Below are 19,499 nucleotides of genomic sequence, written 5' to 3' on the forward strand. Positions count from 1 at the left end.
GGTTCTGTTTACAGTCAGTGGAGGCAAAGAAGAAAATGAAGTAATTTATACAGTTCCCATCTTGGGAAAGAAAGAAAGAAACCAACTCCTCATGGAAAAACAGACCTTTTTCTAGAACTCATTTCTTTTAAAAATAAAAATAAAAAAGCTTTTCACGTTGGGGCTACATAGAGGATTCACTCAGTTCAGATAACGGGCAAAGTCTTTTATAACATTCTGACAAATGCATTAATTGGCTATTTTGATGTTATCACATGAAGGCATTTATGGAGGGACTGAGACAATTGTTGAGATAGAAAACCTGTTTTGTTCAGAGTGATGTAAGGATAGTTTATCATTCCTAGAGGAGTGCGTGGATGGCCTGTCCTTCAAAAACACCTTAAATTCTTCCCCACATAGGAGTCCAGCACACAGCATTAAGCTGAGCTGTGGGGATACTGGCCAGCAAGCTATATACATTTTTAAAGTCTCTAAAACTTATTTCAGCACAAGAGCAAGTGGTGAAGTAGTCAAGGATTTTATACCAGCTGAGAAGTTGTTGGCTTAGGAGCCCTCAGAGGCTGTAGAAGAATCTCACTGTCTGATTTTGAACATCAATTTCTAGTGAATTACCAGGCTGGATTAGTTGTATAATATACGCAGATGTAATTAAGCAAGTTAACCCCTAAATCAGTATGATATGGGGGGCTTCCCTGGTGGCGCAGTGGTTGAGAGTCCGCCTGCAGGGGACACGGGTTCGTGCCCTGGTCCGGGAAGATCCCACATGCCGCGGAGCGGCTAGGCCCACGAGCCATGGCCGCTGAGCCTGCGCGTCCAGAGCCTGTGCTCTGCAACGGGAGAGGCCACAACAGTGAGAGGCCCACGTACTGCAAAAAAAAAAAAAAAATTAAAATTAAAAAAATATATATATGATTTAGGTCAATTTAATTCGATGAGCTATCTTTAAAATAATCAGCAGGCACTTCTGAATTTGAGTCAACTCCTACTTCATGACAATAATATTGAATTATCCTAGGAGACATTGTATATCAGTCACTTCTCTATGGCGGAATTGTTGTCAGATTGGTCAAGAAAGCCTTGGTGCTTTATAAACTTCAGGACAAGAGCTCATGTAGTTTAGCATATCACCCATTTCTATCTCAGAAACTTCCCTCCGATATTTATTTGGCTTCTGTTCCCATTGATCCACTGAAAGGAACATCACAGAGGCCGTCAGTGATCTCCTGACGATCATAGCCCCGTACTGAGTCCTTATCTTACAGAGCGCCTCAGCCAGTTAGCACTGTCTACTCCTAAATCTTTTTCTCCTGCCCCTGCTTCACCAAGTTCTAGAATTTCCTCCAGATTTCTCTCCCTGAATGCTCCATGGACTAATAAACAATAGCCGGAATCTGAAACAAACAGTATTCTCAGAAGCCCAATATGTTTCTTCATGGAGAAAGACATATATAGTGACTAAAGGAGGGAGGATATGTGCATACTTGTGAGGCAAATACTGTACCTAGGGCTATGGAGCTTTTTGCCATTTCAGAAAGAGGACTGTTGTAAGCTTGGCATTTGGGAATATATGAAAATCTGGGGTGCTGCAGAATCCATGTTTTGTTATACTCATTCTATTTTTGATCAGTAGTAGGTCAACACAGACCATGTATACTTAGAATGAATGAATATGTCTCATCCTTATTACATTATTCTGGGGGTTTATATAAGCATGAACATTATGGGACAATTATTTCAGCATAGAGTTTATAGTCCTTTGAGTGAAAAAAGCAAATTGAGGCTATTTACAGAAACAAACATATTCACAGTATGTAGGATGTCTGAAGGCCTAATATGTGTTCAACTCTACTAGAGAGATTTGCACAAATAAATCACCATTATGGACTGAAGGAAAAAGGGTTGCAAAGCCTTTCCAATATGAAAAAAAGAAGGAGAGAGGTACAAGGTATTATGGGAATTTATTGAACATATGTATTTGTGTGTTTTGTGAGTGCAGTAACTCTTTCTAATTCTATTTGGCCTTTTTCAGTTGTCCCCTAAAAAGACTTGGGAAGGATTCATTGGCGGTTTCTTTTCCACAGTCATCTTTGGATTCATTGTGAGTTTCACTAGGATTTTTATTTTATTTATATTTTGAAAAGTGGTAGCAAGTTTATTAGTCTATTCTGAACCTAAAAGAATTAAATCAGAAAATGCTAATAATGTATTAACTGAAGCCCACTAGACAGAATCCACAGGCCTACCTCAGAGATATTGCAGCTTCAGTTCCAGGCCACCACAATAAAGCGAGTATTGCTATAACGCAAGTCACGTGAATGTTTTGGTTTCCCAATGCATATAAAAGTTACAGTTACATTATACTGTAGTCTATTAAGTGTGTACTAGATTAAGTCTAATAAAAAACAGTATATATGCCTAATTTTAAATACTTTATGGCTAAAAAATGCTAAGCATCATCTGAGCCTTCGTTGAGTCATAATCTTTTTGCTGGCGGGGGGTCTTGCCCGGATGTTGATGCTGCTGACTGATCAGGGTGGTGGTTGCTGAAGGTGGGTGGCTGAGGCAGTCTCTTGAATAAGACAGCAAGGAGGTCTGCCACATCGATCGTCTCTTCTTTCATGAAGGATTTCTCTGTAGCATGCAAGGCTGTTTGATAGCACTTTACCCTGCTCAGTAGAACTTCTTTCAGAATTGGAGTCAACCCTCTCAAACTCTGCAACTGCTTTACCAACTACGTTTATGTAATATTCTAAATCCTTTGTTGTCATTTCAACAGTCTTCACAGCATCTTCACCAGGAATAGAGTTCATCTCAAGAAACCACTTTGTTTACTCATTCATAAGAAGTAATTCCTCATCCGTGAACATTTTATAATGAGATTGCAGCAATTCATTCCCCTCTTCAGGCTCCACTTCTAATTTTCTTGCTATTTTACCACATCTGTAGTTACTTCCTCCACTGAGGTCTTGCAGTTGGAAGAATGGTGCCATTAGACTTGTTTGAGGCAGGGTTGCCATAGACCTTCAATTTGTGAAAAACACGGTACCTGTGAAGCACAATAAAGTGAGTGCAATAAAATGAGGTATGCCTGCATTCTATAGCCCAGTAACTCTCATCCTGGCCTCATAACAGAACCACCTGGGGAGCTTACACAACACCTATGTCCCAGCCCTCTTCCAGGTCAATTAACTCCCTCAGCTGATTCTCATATAAAGCTAGGCTTGAGACCTGCTGTTGTGTTTTGGTAGTTTCTAACAGCTGTTCTGCCTTGTGGGTGCACAGGTGCTGGGACGGGTGGTGGCTTTGAATAAAAGCAGAGAATGCAAATGATATTGAAGAGTTCTGTCTCTTTAACACGTGCCAGCTGCTTGGCCTAGTGGGTGCTTACTGCTGTGAGTCCAGTTTACAGAAAAAGCTTGTTAAAAATAATTGATGTTTACTTTTAGCTATGAATAATGGATATTGTTAATGTTTTAAAAATTAGTGTACAGTTATGGAATTTATGTTTTTATTCAAAGGTGTCTTGTGAGAAATCAAAAAAGGTACAGAAAAATGGCTGGATATAAGATAAATATACCAAAAAAAATTACTGTCAGGAAGTTTAATTTTTTAAGAGTCTTGTTCCTAACAGTTCTAGAATATATTTTATAGCCAAATATAGAGTGACTAATAACAACATGGAGCTTTGAGAGGGAGCAAATATACAAATAAATGGAAATGGGCCAGGCTGGAGGGGAAAACCACCATAATTCCTGTTTATCAGTGTAGTTCATTCTCAATGAAAATTGCAATAGAATTAAAAAAATTATTCCAGTGTTTATTTGTTAGAATATCAATGAGGTAATAACTGATGAACAGAATAATGAAAAGGGATCTGGTCCTGTCCAATGATTATACATTACGAAGAAGGGATTATTAAGTTAAATACTACTACAAGAATCTGGTATCATTAAAGACAATTTAGAAATACTACAAGAACAGCCATATCATTGGAAGAAAATAAAGAGCTATCCTATAAGAATGTAATGCATGATGAAATAAGGAGGGAGCTTATATATTTTTTAATAAGTAATTTTGAGGAAACTTGTTGTTTGGAAGCAAAATCAACTTATATCCATTTCTAGTGTCATATTTGCACTTCTGTCAACCATTTTTGAGCAGTATAATGGTGTGAATGTCTGTAAAAGAAAGAAAATGAACTATTGTATAGCAATTTAAATTTGTAATAAGATATTTTGTTTTTATGTATCTTCTTCCATGGCTGAGGACAGCTAGTTTTAAAAATTGCAGTGATGTGTCCAGGGAAAGAATAATTTAGTCAACATTGTCTGGGTTGGTTAAGAACAATGGTGTTTTTCACCTGTGCTGTTTTCTTAGTAATTTTAAATCACTGTTTATTTTTTTAATTGATGAAATCAATATAACCTTTATGCAAGAAACTTTAGTCCTGTACTCTCCCATACCTTTATAATTGTTAGCTTCTGCTGACATTAAATGTGTTCTTAAAAAAAGTAAAACCTTGCTATAATTCTTGTCTAAATGTTCAAATCGGCTTCTTTTTCTCACTTTCCCCTTCCCTCTTTCCCTATACTGAGATTATAATCATACTGATTTCCAAAAAGTTTTGTTTTCTAATGGCTTTTTAAAGTTTTTTATTCCATCAGTTATGGTCAGTTAACTTTGAAAATACATGGCAGGATGTGAATGTGAGGAAAATTTGGCATTCTGTTTCTGGCCTTTCTGACACATAACATATATACGTTTAAAAAATTTTATATATATACACACACGCACACACACACACACACACACACACACACATACATATATTTTCATGCAATGTTTTACAAACGCTTGCTTTGTTATTTAGGCCGCTTACGTGTTATCCAAATATCAGTACTTTGTCTGCCCAGTGGAATACCGAAGTGATGTAAACTCCTTCGTTACAGAATGTGAACCCTCAGAACTTTTCCAGCTTCAGAGTTATTCACTTCCTCCCTTTTTGAAGGCATTGTTGAGACGGGTAAGATAAACATGGTGGGGATCCTCCCTCCCAAAGATTAAGCTTCATTTATTGCAAGAGATCGATTTCTGCAGAATTTTTAACTCTGTAATACAGATCACTGTCTGCTTGACATCAATCATATATTCTATCCCCTTGTGATTTCCCTTTTTTGTATATAAAGTGAATATTACTGTCACAAACCAGTTGTCTGTTAGAAACTTACTTGCCTAATGGTTTGAATACTGGTGGTAATTTATCTTGAAAACATTTTTAAATGTCTCTTAGATTTCTACAAATCAAACGAGTTATAATGAGTTTCACGTGTAACTGGTATAAATTGACTCAATTTAAAACTTAATTAAAATTCACCAGCTCAAAAATTACTTGATTTTTAGGGGACTTTTACTAGTACAGAAAGCTGCTGTTTCTAAAAATCAGTTTCCCTTCCAAAAACACTGCTGCCATTTAAAGGCAACCTTGAAGGATGTTGACATGCTGTCCAGTAGATCCCTGCTAATCTATGCTACCAGGACTAGTGGGTGGTTGGTTAAAGTGGGGAATCAAATAATTGTGTGTGTGTACACATGAATGCATCTGAAACGTTTATTATTTATTTATTTATTTGGCCGTGCTACACAGCTTGTGGGATCTTAGTTCCCTGACCAGGAATTGAACCCTGGGCTCTGGCAGTGAAAGCACCACGTCCTAATCACTGGACCTCCAGGGAATTCCCTGAAATATTTAACTTTTAACTAAAGTTACTTTTTAAGAAGAAGGTTAACCAACAAATTATTTCTCTACTTGAGGGCTCAATACATTGATTCCAAGAATTTTTTCAGTGTCCAAGCCATCTATTATCTGCTGTAAAACTCTTTGATACTGCTAATCTTTGATTGGGGCAAGGCCGTTCCTTTGCAAACAGGTCCAAAGATTGGAGTTCTTAGTGATCTTTCTTAAACCACACCCATTATGCACTCTCTACAATTTGTAGTTTCAGTTTATTTAAAGTGGAGAATTTACAAAATAATTTGGCTGCAGAATTCTTCTCAACTTTTCATAATTGTCTTGCTGATGTTAATTTTGGTAGAAAATAAAGCATTTTATTTTCAGGTGTTTCCACAGCATTTAACTTAATTTTAAGAGAAAGACCAACTTTCCCGTCATTTGTCATATAAAATTAAAGTGAAATAAAATACAAAATACATTATATAATTACAAAAACAAAGTGCTACTGGTAAAAAACAATGTCAGAAATTAACTGATTCTTGGTAAGCCTATGACCCAAGTGATGTAGAAGTTTCTAGACAAATTAGAAAAGTAGCCTATCAGATTTTAGCACACCAGGCGCTTTCAGTACGCTTACACAGGGAATAGGGAGTGCTGGCTGAATAAGCAGAGTGGTAACGAGAGCTTACACATTTATTTTTTCCTATGATCTTGAAAGTTTGTGAAATTAACAAAAATATGGCATGTGCTTTGACTTAGTGTTTATATATAATGGCTCTGAGTTTAGGTGGTGTGCTCGAATACATTTTTCATGCAGTTAGCCCCAACCCCTCTCCTTTTTCTTCCCTCTTTAGGAAACAATAAGCTTGTATCCTTTCCAGATACACAGCATTGCTCTTTCCACATTTGCATCTTTGATTGGCCCATTCGGAGGATTCTTTGCCAGTGGATTCAAAAGAGCTTTCAAAATCAAGGTGTGTGTTTTAGATTCTTTGTTACAGTGTTACAGAATATAATTAGAGAATGTAATATAGTTGGAATTTGGTTCTCTTTTGGTCTCCTGCATTAGGCCCCTGGGCAAAAACTTTTCCACCCTATTTGTGTCAGCCTCACAGAGTATATATTCTTTCTTGTTAGGTTTTGGTCATGCCGTGTTAATACATTTTAAAGTGGTATATCACCCTTTTTTCTAGAAATGGCATGTGTCACTTGATGCTGGGACAGACACAGAATCTTGGTCCTTCAAGTGTTCATCCAAGAATCCAGCTATGAATTGTCTAGGTTTAGTGTCCTGTCACAGTCTCAAGTGAAGGGAAGTGCAAGAGTGCCTTTGGATATGTAACTCTCCATTCTGCTGGACCAGGGGTCAGCAAACTCTTTCTGTAAAGGGCCAAATCATACGCTAATAGCAGCAATATTGCAAACTACTCAGTTCTGAAGTCTTCCACTGTAGTGTGAGAACCCCATGGACAATACATCAATGAATGGGTGTGGCTGGGTTCTAATAAAACTTTACTTACAAGAAACAGGCAGCGGGCTGGAATTGGTCTGTGGGACATAGTTTGCTGATCCCTGTTCCAGATACTTAAAATTAGCCCTATGTTTTGTGTAACTTAAATTCTCGTAAAGTGAGATATATTTGGCCTATTATCTCAACTCTCCTCACATGGCTTCACTAAGTTAAGACTGAATGTGTGCCATTGGGAGTTAGAGAGTGTCTACTGAAGGTGGGGTGCTCAGGGCAAGCTTCTCTGAGGAGGTGGCGTTTGAGCAGGGATACCAGGAAAGGAAGAGAATGAGTCCTGCAGAGAAATTGAAGGAAGGGAGTTCCAGCAAGTGCAAAGGAGTAGAGGAGATCAGCTGCTGGAAGGGGAAGAGGAACACTGTGGCCATGGTAGGGAGTAGGTTGTCAGACTACAGAGAGTGGTGGCCAGATCCCAGAGGCCAGGGAAATAAATACGCGAACTCAGCGAGCACTTGCAATGGGGAAGATACTACCTTAGGTGGAATGCAATATGCAAAAGTGTACAAGATGTTGTCCCTGTTCTCATGATGCTCACCACCGACTAGGGGAGATAATACACATCCACAAAGAATCGTAGCAATAGCTATGCAAGACGAGAAGCCTGTAAAGGCTGCAAACAGCAAAGTGGGATGGAGTTACCACGGCTCTATTGTGCTTGGGTTAGTAGGGAAGAGAAGGAAGGAAATGTGTTGGCAAAAATTAACCAAAGAGTTTTTCAATAGTTGTTTTAAACAGAGAAATGTTATGTTTAGAATGGTCTTTAATGGTCTCCAATCCAAGGTTTCTTGGTGAATGGTGAGGTTTCTTTTCATGTCTGAAATGAAGGTAGAATCGCTGTTGCATTTTAGAGGTTTTTAGGTTGCTTGAGTAAACGAGAAGGACAATTAGTCATTTCCATTTCCTGGGCCCTGACACGTGTGGATGGATCTATACAGGGTCAATCTGCAGAGGTTTACTAACCATTCCCTTAATTTGGCCATTTAATGGACTAACATGTCCCAAATGAACTATCTATTTTGATTTCCTTTTTACCCCAACACATAAAAAAAAGAAATATTTATCACAGTAGTAAAATATTTATCTCAGAGTAAGAACCATTAGGATAAACATGAGCTAGAACCAGTTGTATATCTGTCAACAACACTAAAATAGCTCCCCAAATAGTTTCTGATTAAATAGAAGAGCCAGCTATAAGATTAGATTAGTAATAGCTGATAGCATTTTTGATTTAGAAAAAGTTTTATTAACTAAAAAAAGTTAGTGCTAGATTTAATTAACATTTAATTAGTGTTATTTGAAAGCTGTGGGTCAATTCAATAGTCATTCTAACATGGGCACATATTCCAAAGATGCAGTTTTAATCTGTTGGACATGTTCTAATAACTTTGTATTTAGTGGGAAAATCCAATAGTAAAGTATTTTCCTTCAAGTCCATGATGTCAAGGAGACATTTACAGGTAGGAATTTTAGAGCAGGTGATTTTTTTGAAAAGTTACTAATATGTTTGTTTTTTTCTGAAGGATTTTGCAAACACCATTCCTGGACATGGCGGGATAATGGACAGATTTGATTGTCAGTATTTGATGGCAACTTTTGTGCATGTGTACATCACAAGTTTTATAAGGTACTTCTAGATTTTTAAAAAATGTTTTATTAGATGATTTCTTGGAGTTCTCATTTCGATAGGCATTAGTTTGAATTAGTTACTTTTTTTGTCATTGGTAATCTATAATAGCGAAGGGAACGGTGGCTCCTGGAACTGTGTCACACTGTAGCCTTGGGCAGTATGATTAAATTATAATTATTTCCCTTACATTTGAACAAGTTAAAAAAATAGTATATGTCATAGTCTAATAGGGCTGAGTTAAGATTCAGTTAGAGTGGGTGAATGGTACTAGATTTGGAACAGCAGGAGATTTAATTTCTCAACTGTAGACATTGTGGTGACAGTGAACCCTAAGAGTTACTTAAAAAGGAGGAGGACATAATGATTCATCCAGTCCACCAGTTATTGCTTGAGTGCCTGTTATGTGTTGGGCAATGTTCTGGGCACAGATACAGCAGAGAACAAAACAAACCAAGTTCCTGTCCTCAGGGCTTATTTTCTTCCTGGGGAGTTGGAGGTAGAAGGGGCAGAAGTGGAGAACAAACAAATGTAGCTTGTCTGGTGGTTATAAGAGCCACGGAGAAAAACAGAGCAGTCCGCAGGATTATGGGTGTGTATGTGGTGGGGGTGGGGGGTGGAGAGGCGGGGAGGGGTAGGTGGAGGGTGTTGCTGTTTTATATGGGGTGCTTTATTCTCATTACTAAACTTTAATGTTTTGGATCTGCCCTGAAATGCCAGTTTGAGGTGTGAAAGCTAACCACATCAACCACATGTTTACTTTATATGCCATGGCCTCTACTGGTGTCTGAGCCTAGAAAACCTGTATTTCCTTTAGAGTTATGTGGATTGAAACTCATATTTATAGGTCTCTAAATATGCATTTTAAATATATACCCATACTAGTGTGAGCGTTTTTGTATTAACTTTTATTTTCCTTGAGCCGTCTTGTTAGGAGTTTATCTATTTCATTAATCTTTTCAAAGAATCAAATTCTGACTTCACCTTTCTCTGTTGTGTATTTGTTTTCTATTTCATTGATGTCTACCCTCATCTTTCATTCCTTTAACTTTTTTAAAAACTGTATTGCCGTATAGCTGATTTACAATGCTGTGCTAGTTTCAGGTGTACAGCAAAGTGATTCAGTTTTACAAATATTCATTCTTTTTCAGACTATTTACCCATATAGGTTATTATAGAATATTGAGTAGAGTTCCCTGTGCTATACAGTAGGTCCTTGTTGGTTATCTATTTTATATATAGTAGTGTGTGTATGTTAATCACAAACTCCTAATTTATCGGCCCCCCCCCATGTTTCGCTTTTGGTAACCATAAGTTTGTTTTCGAAATCTGTGAGTCTGTTTCTGTTTTGTAAATAAGTTCATTTATAAAAATTAGATTCCACGTATGAGTGATATCATATGGTATTTGTCCTTGTCTGACTTACTTCACTTACTTTACTTAGTATGATAATCTCTAGGTCCATCCATGTTGCTGCAAATGGCATTATTTTGTTCTTTTTTATGGCTGAGTAATATTCCATTGTATATATGTACATCTTCTTTATCTACTCCTCTGTCAATGAACATGTAGGTTACTTCCATGTCTTGGCTATTGTACCCAAGTGCTGCAGTGAATATTGGGGTTGCATGTATCTTTTTGAATTATGGTTTTCTCTGAATATATGCCCAGGAGTTGGATTGCTGGATCATATGGTAGTTCTATTTTTAATTTTTTAAGGAACCTCTGTAGTGTTCTCCACAGTGGGTTTACCAATTTACATTCCCACTGACAGTGTAGGAGGGTTCCCTTTTCTCCACACCCTCTTTAGCATTTATTGTTTGTGGACTTCTTGATGATGGGCATTCTGACTGGTGTGAGGTGATACTTCATTGTAGTTTTTAAATTTTTTAATTTTATTTTTTTATACAGTAGGTTCTTATTAGTTACCCATTTTATACATATTAGTGTATACATGTCAATCAATTTCTCCATTCATCACACCACCACCACCACCACCCCGCCACTTTCCCCCCTTGGTGTCCATACGTTTGTTCTCTACCTCTGTGTCTCTGTTTCTGCCCTGCAAACCGGTTCATCTGTACCATTTTTCTAGGTTCCACATATATGCATTAATATACGGTATTTGCTTTTCTCTTTCTGACTTACTTCACTCTGTATGACAGTCTCTAGATCCATCCATGTCTCTACAAATGACCCAGTTTTGTTCCTTTTTCTGGCTGTACCTCATTGTAGTTTTGATTTGCATTTCTCTGATAATTAATGATGTTGAGCATCTTTCCATGTGCTTCTTGGCCATCTGTATGTCTTCTTTGGAGAAATGTCTATTTAGATCTTCTGCCCATTTTTTGACTGGGTTGTGTTTTTTTGACATAGAGCTGCATGAGTTGTTTGTATATTTTGGAGATTAATCCCTTGTTAGTTGCTTCATTTGCAAATATTTTCTCCCATTCTGTGGGATGTCTTTTCGTTTTGTTTGTGGTTTCCTTTGCTGTGGAAAAGCTTTTAAGTTTAATTAGGTCCCATTTGTTTATTTATTTTTGTTTTTATTTTCATTACTCTAGGAGGTGGATCCCAAAAGATATTGCTGCAATTTATGTCAAAGAGTGTTTTCCCTATGTTTTCCACTCAGAGTTTTATAGTGTTTGGCCTTATATTTAGGTCTTTGATCCATTTTGAGTTTATTGTTGTGTATGTATAGTGTTAGAGAATGTTCTAATTTCATTCTTTCACATGTAGCTGTCCAGTTTTCCCAGCACCACTTATTGAAGAGACTGTCTTTTCTCCATTGTATATTCTTGCCTCCTTTGTCACAGATTAATTGACCATAGGTGTGTGGGTTTACTTCTGGGCTTTCTATCCTGTTCCATTGATCTATATTTCTGGTTTTGCATCCTTTATCTTTCTTTAGGTTCAATTTTCTGTTCCTTCTCAAGCTTCTTGAGATAAAGCTTAGATTACTGATTTTCAGCTTTCTTGTCTAATATATTTATCTAACATTATATATTTCCTCTTAACTACTGCTTTTTGAGTGCTCTTTTTAAGTACTTTCAAGTATTCTCATCCCACATGTTATATGTATAGTTTCATTTTTCAGATACAAATATTTTCTGATTTCCAGTTCTATATCTTCTTTGACATGGGATTATTTAGAAGTATATTGATTTGCTTCCAAAGAAATGGAGATTTTCTCATTCTCCTTCCTTTTTTGATTTTTGCTTTAATTCCACTGTGGTCAGAAAACATACTCTTTATTACTTCAGTATTAATATTTGTCATGACTTCCTTTTTGCCCAGGCACATTGTCTACTCAGATATACATTGTATGTGCACATGAATCAAATATGCATTGTGCAGTTTCAGGATTAGTGTTGTAACTCAACTGGGTGAAGTTTAGCTAAATCTTCTGTACTGAATTTTTTGGTTTGTTTTTCCATCTGCCTGTTCTGTATCAGTTATGAAGAGAGCTTTGTCAGAATCTCCCAGTTTTTGCTTTATATACGTTGAGGTTGTATTAGGTGTCCACACATTTAGAACTCGTGTCTCACTGTTGAATCACTCTTAGTATCATTCTATAATGCCCATCTTTATATACTACTTGTTTAAAGCTTATTTTGTTGAATATAAGTATAGCTACATCAGCCTTCTTCTTATGTTTGCATAATATTTCTTTGTCTATCCTTTTATTTTTTGTGTGCCTTTTTCTTTATATTTAAAGTGTGTTTCACTTTTTTCTTCTCACAAGGATTTTCTTTTTTTTATAACCCAGCTGACAATCTTTGTCTTTTTAATTGGAGTATTTAATCCATTTGCATATGATTTATTTACTGATATATTTGAGTATTAGTAATTAGTGGCTTTAAATCCTTAGAACTCTTTATTTGCAGAAGATGGCAGCTTTTAGAGCATTAACTCATACTTTTTTTTTTTTTTTGATCTGTTCTCTCAGTAGGGAAAAGTTGTGCTGAGCCATGTTGTCCTCCATTTGAAAGTACACATTTAGACGATTAGAAATACAGTGCTAGAGCCAGTGTGCAACTAGCTGGAAGCCCCTGCTGACAATTTTGCATTTAGCTGAAGTTGCTAGAATAGCCTTCCTTTTCTCTGTGGGCCCTACTCTGGGTTTATGTTAGGAAGTTGCTGAATCTTTTGAAGAAATGTAAGGCAAGCTGTGTCCTGACTTGAGTAGACTGTAGCTGTGAGAGACATATGGCTTCAGGTTTCTGGCAAATGAGTTGAGCCACGTGTACAAAGGTGACCCATGGGACAGCTAATCCATGCTATTGTGCAATAAGTCATAAATTTAATTACCCATGTACATGTCTTTCTCAGAATTCTGCCATTCTCCATCTTGCTTTTTCTCATTGGATTTCCCTAATCCCTCTCCACAAAAAGTAAGCCCACTCTGCTTTTCCTATTCAAGTGGATTGTAGAAATTGCAAAGAACAATACATCTACATCACAGTCTGAATTAGGTTCATTCTGAATTTAACAAAATAGCACTTTAGCAGTGTAAGTGCAGAAACACAAGTGATCTCCAGCTTATAAATGGGTTGAGTTCTAGTGTGCAAAGGTAGGAAATTGCAATCCCCTTACTGTCATGGTGTCTCTGGAGGGTGGGAATCCTGGTTGGGGTCTTTTCTGACCCAGAGTGCACCATCAGAAGGTGCAGAGAGAAGGGCTGGCATGGGGATGTTGGAGGAGCTTCCCCAGAAGGAGCCACCCAGGGAGAGGCCCCTGCACAGGCTGGTATGATACCTGTTGGAGAGCAGTGTCACTGCCCAGTGGATACTTTACTTAACACTGCCTGGGCTTATTTCCTCCCCAGTGGGGATGCTGGGCAAGACGGGCAGGGCTCTCCACCTGCTAAAGGAGATCCGCTTTTATTTTGTTTCCTATATTGGGGTTTACCTAAGACCTTCTTTGAAAAAAGGCTGTTGTTCCCATTGTAGATCCCAGGTGGGGGCTTCAGGGCTGGGCTCGGGAAGTGTTCCCCGATGGTATTTCTTCAACAGGGTACCTTCCCTGTCTGACGTTTCTTTGAAGCTAAAGACTTAAATTATGTCTTCATGTTCTCTTTTGGTTTATCCTCATCAGGAATGGTCCTTTTTTTTACAGAATGGTTTCCGTGTCTTGTCCAATCTCAGGATTTGCCTTTTTGCGGATTTTTGTGGAACTTAGATCTGCACTCCCTAAATTGCCTCGTGTTCCTGTCTTCTGTGTTTGCACATTCTTCCCACATCTAGACTGTACGCCTCTCAGTGCAGATAGTTCTAGGGTTTTTTTTTTCTCCCTTTGACACTAACGTTGGGCATTAAAGTGGGCTCTGATCAAGAGCTGTTCCAATTCTGTAAAGATTGATCCTCTGCACTTAAATGCATGGTTTATTTTAAATTACAAGTATATGCTTCCTTTAGCTCTCTTAAAATAATAGTGTGAACTTTTTGTCTTTTCTGCTCTGTTATCAGGGGTCCAAATCCCAGCAAAGTGCTACAGCAGTTGTTGGTGCTTCAACCAGAACAACAGTTAAATATATACAAAACGCTGAAGACTCATCTCATTGAGAAGGGAATTCTACAGCCCACCTTGAAGGTATAACTGGATCTGGAGAGGGAAGGACTGACAGTAAAGAATTCTACAGGAAAGCACTGACAGATGACATTTTGTAATTGTACAGAAAAATGTCGAAAATGCAATAGATTGAAGTTTTACAGACATGAATGTTTCTTCTCTGAAATTACTGTGAATATTTAACACTTACTTGATCTAAGTTATGAAATAAGTAGCAAATGCCAGGCAAAATATCCTGTACTTTTTCTAAGTGTATTTTCTGATGTTAACTTCCTTCCCATTACTTGCTAGGTTTCATCACTTAAAAGACTTGTGTTTTAAAGAGTCACAACACTATGAGTAAATTGAGGATGTCTTGAGATTGCACCTGGCAGAGTGCCCTTTGCACAAATATTTACTTTTGTAGTCTGAGTGGCTCTTCATTTCAGCAAAATGTTTTATGTAAGGCACGATAGGAAGTTAGTTCTCCTCTACTTCCTCCTCTTTCAGTCTGAAGTATTTTCTGAAGGGCTGAGTTGGATCCAAAAAAGAAAGACTGTCCACTTTCAAAGAAGTAAGTAATCATTTGCCAGGGAAAAACATTCCACTTTTAGGTAAGTTTGAAATTCAAGAGAGAGGCTGAAGTTTCTACCATTATTGGTTTGCCAGAAAGAGCAGACATCAGACTCTGCTTTGATTGAATTGTCTGGAAAAACATAACCTTCTCAAAAACTTTCAAGAGAAACACAGGAGAATTCTGCTATGAAGAACATATGTTCCCATCCTCCACCCATGATCACAACAGACAGTAGCTCAGGAGGCAGCACTGGATGATGACACATGCATAGCCCACCTCTTGGTTGAGTTCTCCACTTTTGTTTCCCTGTGAACTGGTTTCCATAAGTTCTGTAGCCACGAGCATCAGTACATAGGGTAGTGAGTAGGGGTGGTGAATGAGGCAGAGCAGGGGGTGCTCAGCTGAGCGAGAGTGACCCGTCCCTGGATGCGGCTCAGCACACCTGGGTCCTAGGCACCTACCTCTTGGTTCCCGTGAAGCCCACTGGACCCTCACCTGGGAAGAAGCGAGATCTGCCTGGAAACCAATTCCCAGACTAACTCCATGGTAGCAGCTAATTATTGTCACATTCTTCTTTCACATCATGTCAGAAAATCTGAGGCCATCAGCTGATTTTTTTTTTTCTTTCAACAATGAAAATCAAGCAGAAGTGATTCCCACCAAGAACAAAAAGCACACGAATGCCAAACCTTTCCTTTGGGGGACTGGACACTGTAACCAGATGAGAATAAATTTCTTCTCAGTGGATGTAAATAAGCTATTGTTGCTGTGTGCTCTCTACAGCTGTATTTATTGTATTGTACAGTCAGCACTGAAACCTTCAAAAATTGCCTAGTGCTCCTTGGCTAAATGTTCAGAGGAAAAATAGATATATTTTAAAGAATGTTTTGCTAATGAAAAGAGTAAATATTTTTGTTTAAATCAGAAACAAATTTTAATTCTTTTATATTTCTGTTCTATTACTCAAAAAAAAAATTGCAGATATGCCTGGGTTCCACAGATGTCATCTATAACTAGCAGCCTCATCATGTGTACTACAGGATTATGGTGGATACAGTTAAAGTCAGTCCCAAGAGTCTCATTTCTTGGCGTGGCATGCACTCAGTCAATTCATCGCCACTGGATGTGTGCAGTCAGCATTATTTCACACTATTCCATAAAAATTTAGAATTGGCATTGGAGGTATTATTACAGAAGGAAGTGATTATTTTTAAAATCAGGCTACCTTTAAGTTAATTTTCAACATTGCTCATTTTTACTTGCTGCATTAAAAGCTCCAAATGTAGATCATAAAAGAATTTACTTACCAAAATTTAAAAAATAAAATTAAAATTTTGTAATAGGAACTTATGTTGAAAACACGGTGAATTGCACCATAAGAACTTGGAGATATGCAGTTCCCTCTGCATTTTTCTTTAAAGTGATGAGTGAGGCACTGCAAAACAGAATTATGAGCACATTACTGAATACGTATTATAAAATCAATATTATGGTAAACAAAATATGAAGCTAGAAATATTTGGGGTCACAGTAATAGCTATCCTCAAATACACTTAGAGTTGGATGTATATTATTCTATATGTAAAAAAGTAAATTCTTAATTTTAACAACACTCTAAAGGTTGACGTTTTTAGTGTACTTTTATAGCATGTATATTAAAATAGAATATATTTTATCAAGAATATACTTTAGGGCTTCCCTGGTGGCGCAGTGGTTGAGAGTCCGCCTGCCGATGCAGGGGACACGGGTTCGTGCCCCGGTCCGGGAAGATCCCACATGCCGCGGAGCGGCTGGGCCCGTGAGCCATGGCCGCTAAGCCTGCGCGTCTGGAGCCTGTGCTCCGCAACGGGAGAGGCCACAACAGCGAGAGGCCCATGTACCACAAAAAAAAAAGAAAAAAAGAGAAAAAAAAAAGAATATACTTTAGCAAAGATTGCCATAAAACCCTGAGTTTGATCATTTTTATATTTGCACTCTGAAGAGGGTTTAAATTCCAGTGTAGCAATGTGATGGCAGAAAAATGAAAGACTAGGAACTTCCTTTACAGTAATGGTTAATTGTTCCAAATTTGCTATTTGGAGAGGTACTCTAATGGTACTAACTGCTTAGTACAAATGTTTCCTCAGTGCTTTTCCCCTTGTGGTGGTGGGTATACATTTTACTGTCTGAGAATAAAAAGACCACACCCACACACACGCACACACCACCGTTTTATTCTCTTTTATAGTATCTCTTCATTTGTAATTTGGTTTGAACAAAGATAGTACCACCTTGTTCAGGGGAAAAGAAAAAGTGGAAACAGTGTATACTGTATATGGGTGGGAGATAGCTTTTGATATGTGTCAATCAGTTCGCTGAACCTTTTACTGAAACTGAGATAGGAAAATAAAACTGAAACAAATCACATTTTGACTCTGTTGTGTCATTTTCTCTTTGGAGAGGAAACATTCATTCAACTAGTGTTTACAAAATGACAAATACAGAAATACTGTATGCTGCGTATATTTCATCACCGATACCTACAGTGACATCTTCAGGGCTGGGAATAAATAAGTTCTGGTGATCACTGAACATGTGTGTTTGTCTAGAGGTGATGTCCTCTTAATTGAAAGAGCACCGAATTTCTAGGGTACTTTTTAGTTTATAATTATGTATTTATTTTTGTGAATCTTTGATCCAGTCACCACTAGAGCTTTAAGCTACTTGGACAGTGAGAGGCGTCTGTTTTGATGGCCACTGTGTTCTGGCTCAATGCCGGCAACTCCCTAGGCCCTCAAGCTTCTGAACAAATGAAAGGTTTGGGGTCTGAAGACCCAACTGTGTACATTCCCATTTGTGTCTCTTGGACAGCCCCTCCACACTCATCCCAGTTTTCAATTTTGTGTGGTTCTAAGACGGGCTTCATTATTCTTAGTTCCTAGGGTTGTTTTAAGGGTTAAGTGAAAACTCATATGAATGTGCCTTTGTGTTCAACATAGAGGAGTTGATCCTGAGTTCCTTCCTTCTTCCTATCTGCTCCTCTCCTGTTGTCCGTCTCCACTGGGAAGAGACAGTTTGATAGGACCGAACAGAAAGGTAACCACGTCTCTGGTCACATCTGATTTAGGTAGTGTTAATGTAAGTGTTCCTTGAATGGACACCATCATTCTGACCTCCATGGAGGAGCTGTCTGTCCTGCAGAAAGTCCACAGCCAGATCTTGCCACTGGCTCCTGAAACTTAAGAGCTTAAAATTCACTCGTTGGGCGGGGGGCTCTATTTGGGAATCTGCGTGTAGTGGCTGCAAAATAAAAGCAGATCTAGACAATTTAACCAAAATCAAAAGCCTGTCCTACCTTAATTCCATTGTCTTCCTTTTCCTGCACAGAAGGGGAGAACGTTTTAGAATCATCAGATAACAAGGAGAGTCATTTAGTAAGGGCCGATAAACGGAATGTTATCTGTTGATGGCAAATTGAGTTTCCAAAATGAGCTGAGAGAATACAGTCTGGTCCTCTAATGTGTACAACGGACATGGGCGGTAAAGCAGCCTTGTTGTCCAGAGAGAAAATCATTGAGGGACAGCCTGCCCAAAGGTGTCCTCTTGGGGAGAGAATGAAATGTCAAACTGCTCTGTCAAACTTATAGGACGACAGGTTATGGATTTGGGGTTTAAGCTCTTATACCCTCCTTTTCCACTGTGTGTCCAGCTTGAGTTTAATGGATCCAGGTGGTTTTCAAGAAGGTTCATTGTCAAACTTCAGACAGGACCTAGAAAAGTGATAAGTTTGGAGAACATTCTTGAGTAATAACTATATTTTTGATCAGTTTTAATACATCTCAAAACTTTGTGAAGGAACCAGAAGCTTCAGCTAGTACAGGTAAGATAGACACATTTGAATCATTAGCAATTCTGTTTTTTTTTCAATAGCTTTATTGAGATATAGTTTATGTACCATAACACTGTGCAACTATTACCACCTCTGATTTGAGAATATTTCCATCACTCCAAAAAATTCCTTGATGCCCATTTGCAGTTAATCGTCACTCCAACCCCCAGCTTTAGGCAACCACTGATTTGCTTTCTGTCTCTATATATTTGCCTCTTCTGGACATTGCATGTAAATAGAATCATACACTATGTAGTGTTCTGTGTCTGGCATAATATTTTTGCATGTATCAGTACTTTGTTCTTTTTTATTAATACCATATTTTGATGACCCATTTACCTGTTGATTATTTGGGTTATTTCCAATTTTTGGTTCTTATGAGAAATGCTGCTGTAAATACTTGCGGACATGTCGTGTGGGCATGTCTGCATTTCTGTCAGATTTCTAGGGTGGAATTCCTGGGTCGTATAGTAAGTTATGTTTAACTTTTAAAGAAATGGCCAAACTGTCCAAAGTGGCTATACAATCTTACATTCCTTCTGCAGTGTACAAGGTTCCAGTTTCCTTACATCCTCACCAAAACTCACCTTTGTCTTTTTAAAGATAGCCTTTCTAGCTGGTGTC

General features: G+C 38.0%; 1 protein-coding gene across 13 annotated transcripts in view; it reads left to right on the forward strand.

Annotated features, from left to right (window-relative positions):
• The window catches only part of CDS1 (CDP-diacylglycerol synthase 1), a 69,885-nt gene extending 51,645 nt beyond the window's left edge, over positions 1–18,240 (forward strand). For 3 of the 13 annotated variants that reach the window (XM_089912215.1, XM_089912214.1, XM_089912216.1), the window contains 6 exons: positions 2,030–2,098; positions 4,871–5,023; positions 6,586–6,705; positions 8,777–8,880; positions 14,349–14,472; positions 14,743–18,235. In XM_089912215.1, coding sequence (XP_089768341.1) covers positions 2,030–2,098; positions 4,871–5,023; positions 6,586–6,705; positions 8,777–8,880; positions 14,349–14,472; positions 14,743–14,772 — 600 coding nt within the window. In that variant the 3' untranslated portion in view covers positions 14,773–18,235. Of the gene's footprint in view, positions 1–2,029; positions 2,099–4,870; positions 5,024–6,585; positions 6,706–8,776; positions 8,881–14,348 lie in introns of all 13 variants that reach the window. The other 10 variants (XM_089912226.1, XM_089912220.1, XM_089912221.1 and 7 more) reach the window with 8 other exon arrangements.
• The last annotated feature ends 1,259 nt before the right edge of the window (positions 18,241–19,499 follow it).

This window comes from Delphinapterus leucas, chromosome 5 (assembly GCF_059928025.1).
Source record: "Delphinapterus leucas isolate spDelLeu-1000000601 "Yukka" chromosome 5, BTC_Dleu_Yukka2, whole genome shotgun sequence".
In the NCBI taxonomy this organism is placed as follows: domain Eukaryota; kingdom Metazoa; phylum Chordata; class Mammalia; order Artiodactyla; family Monodontidae; genus Delphinapterus; species Delphinapterus leucas.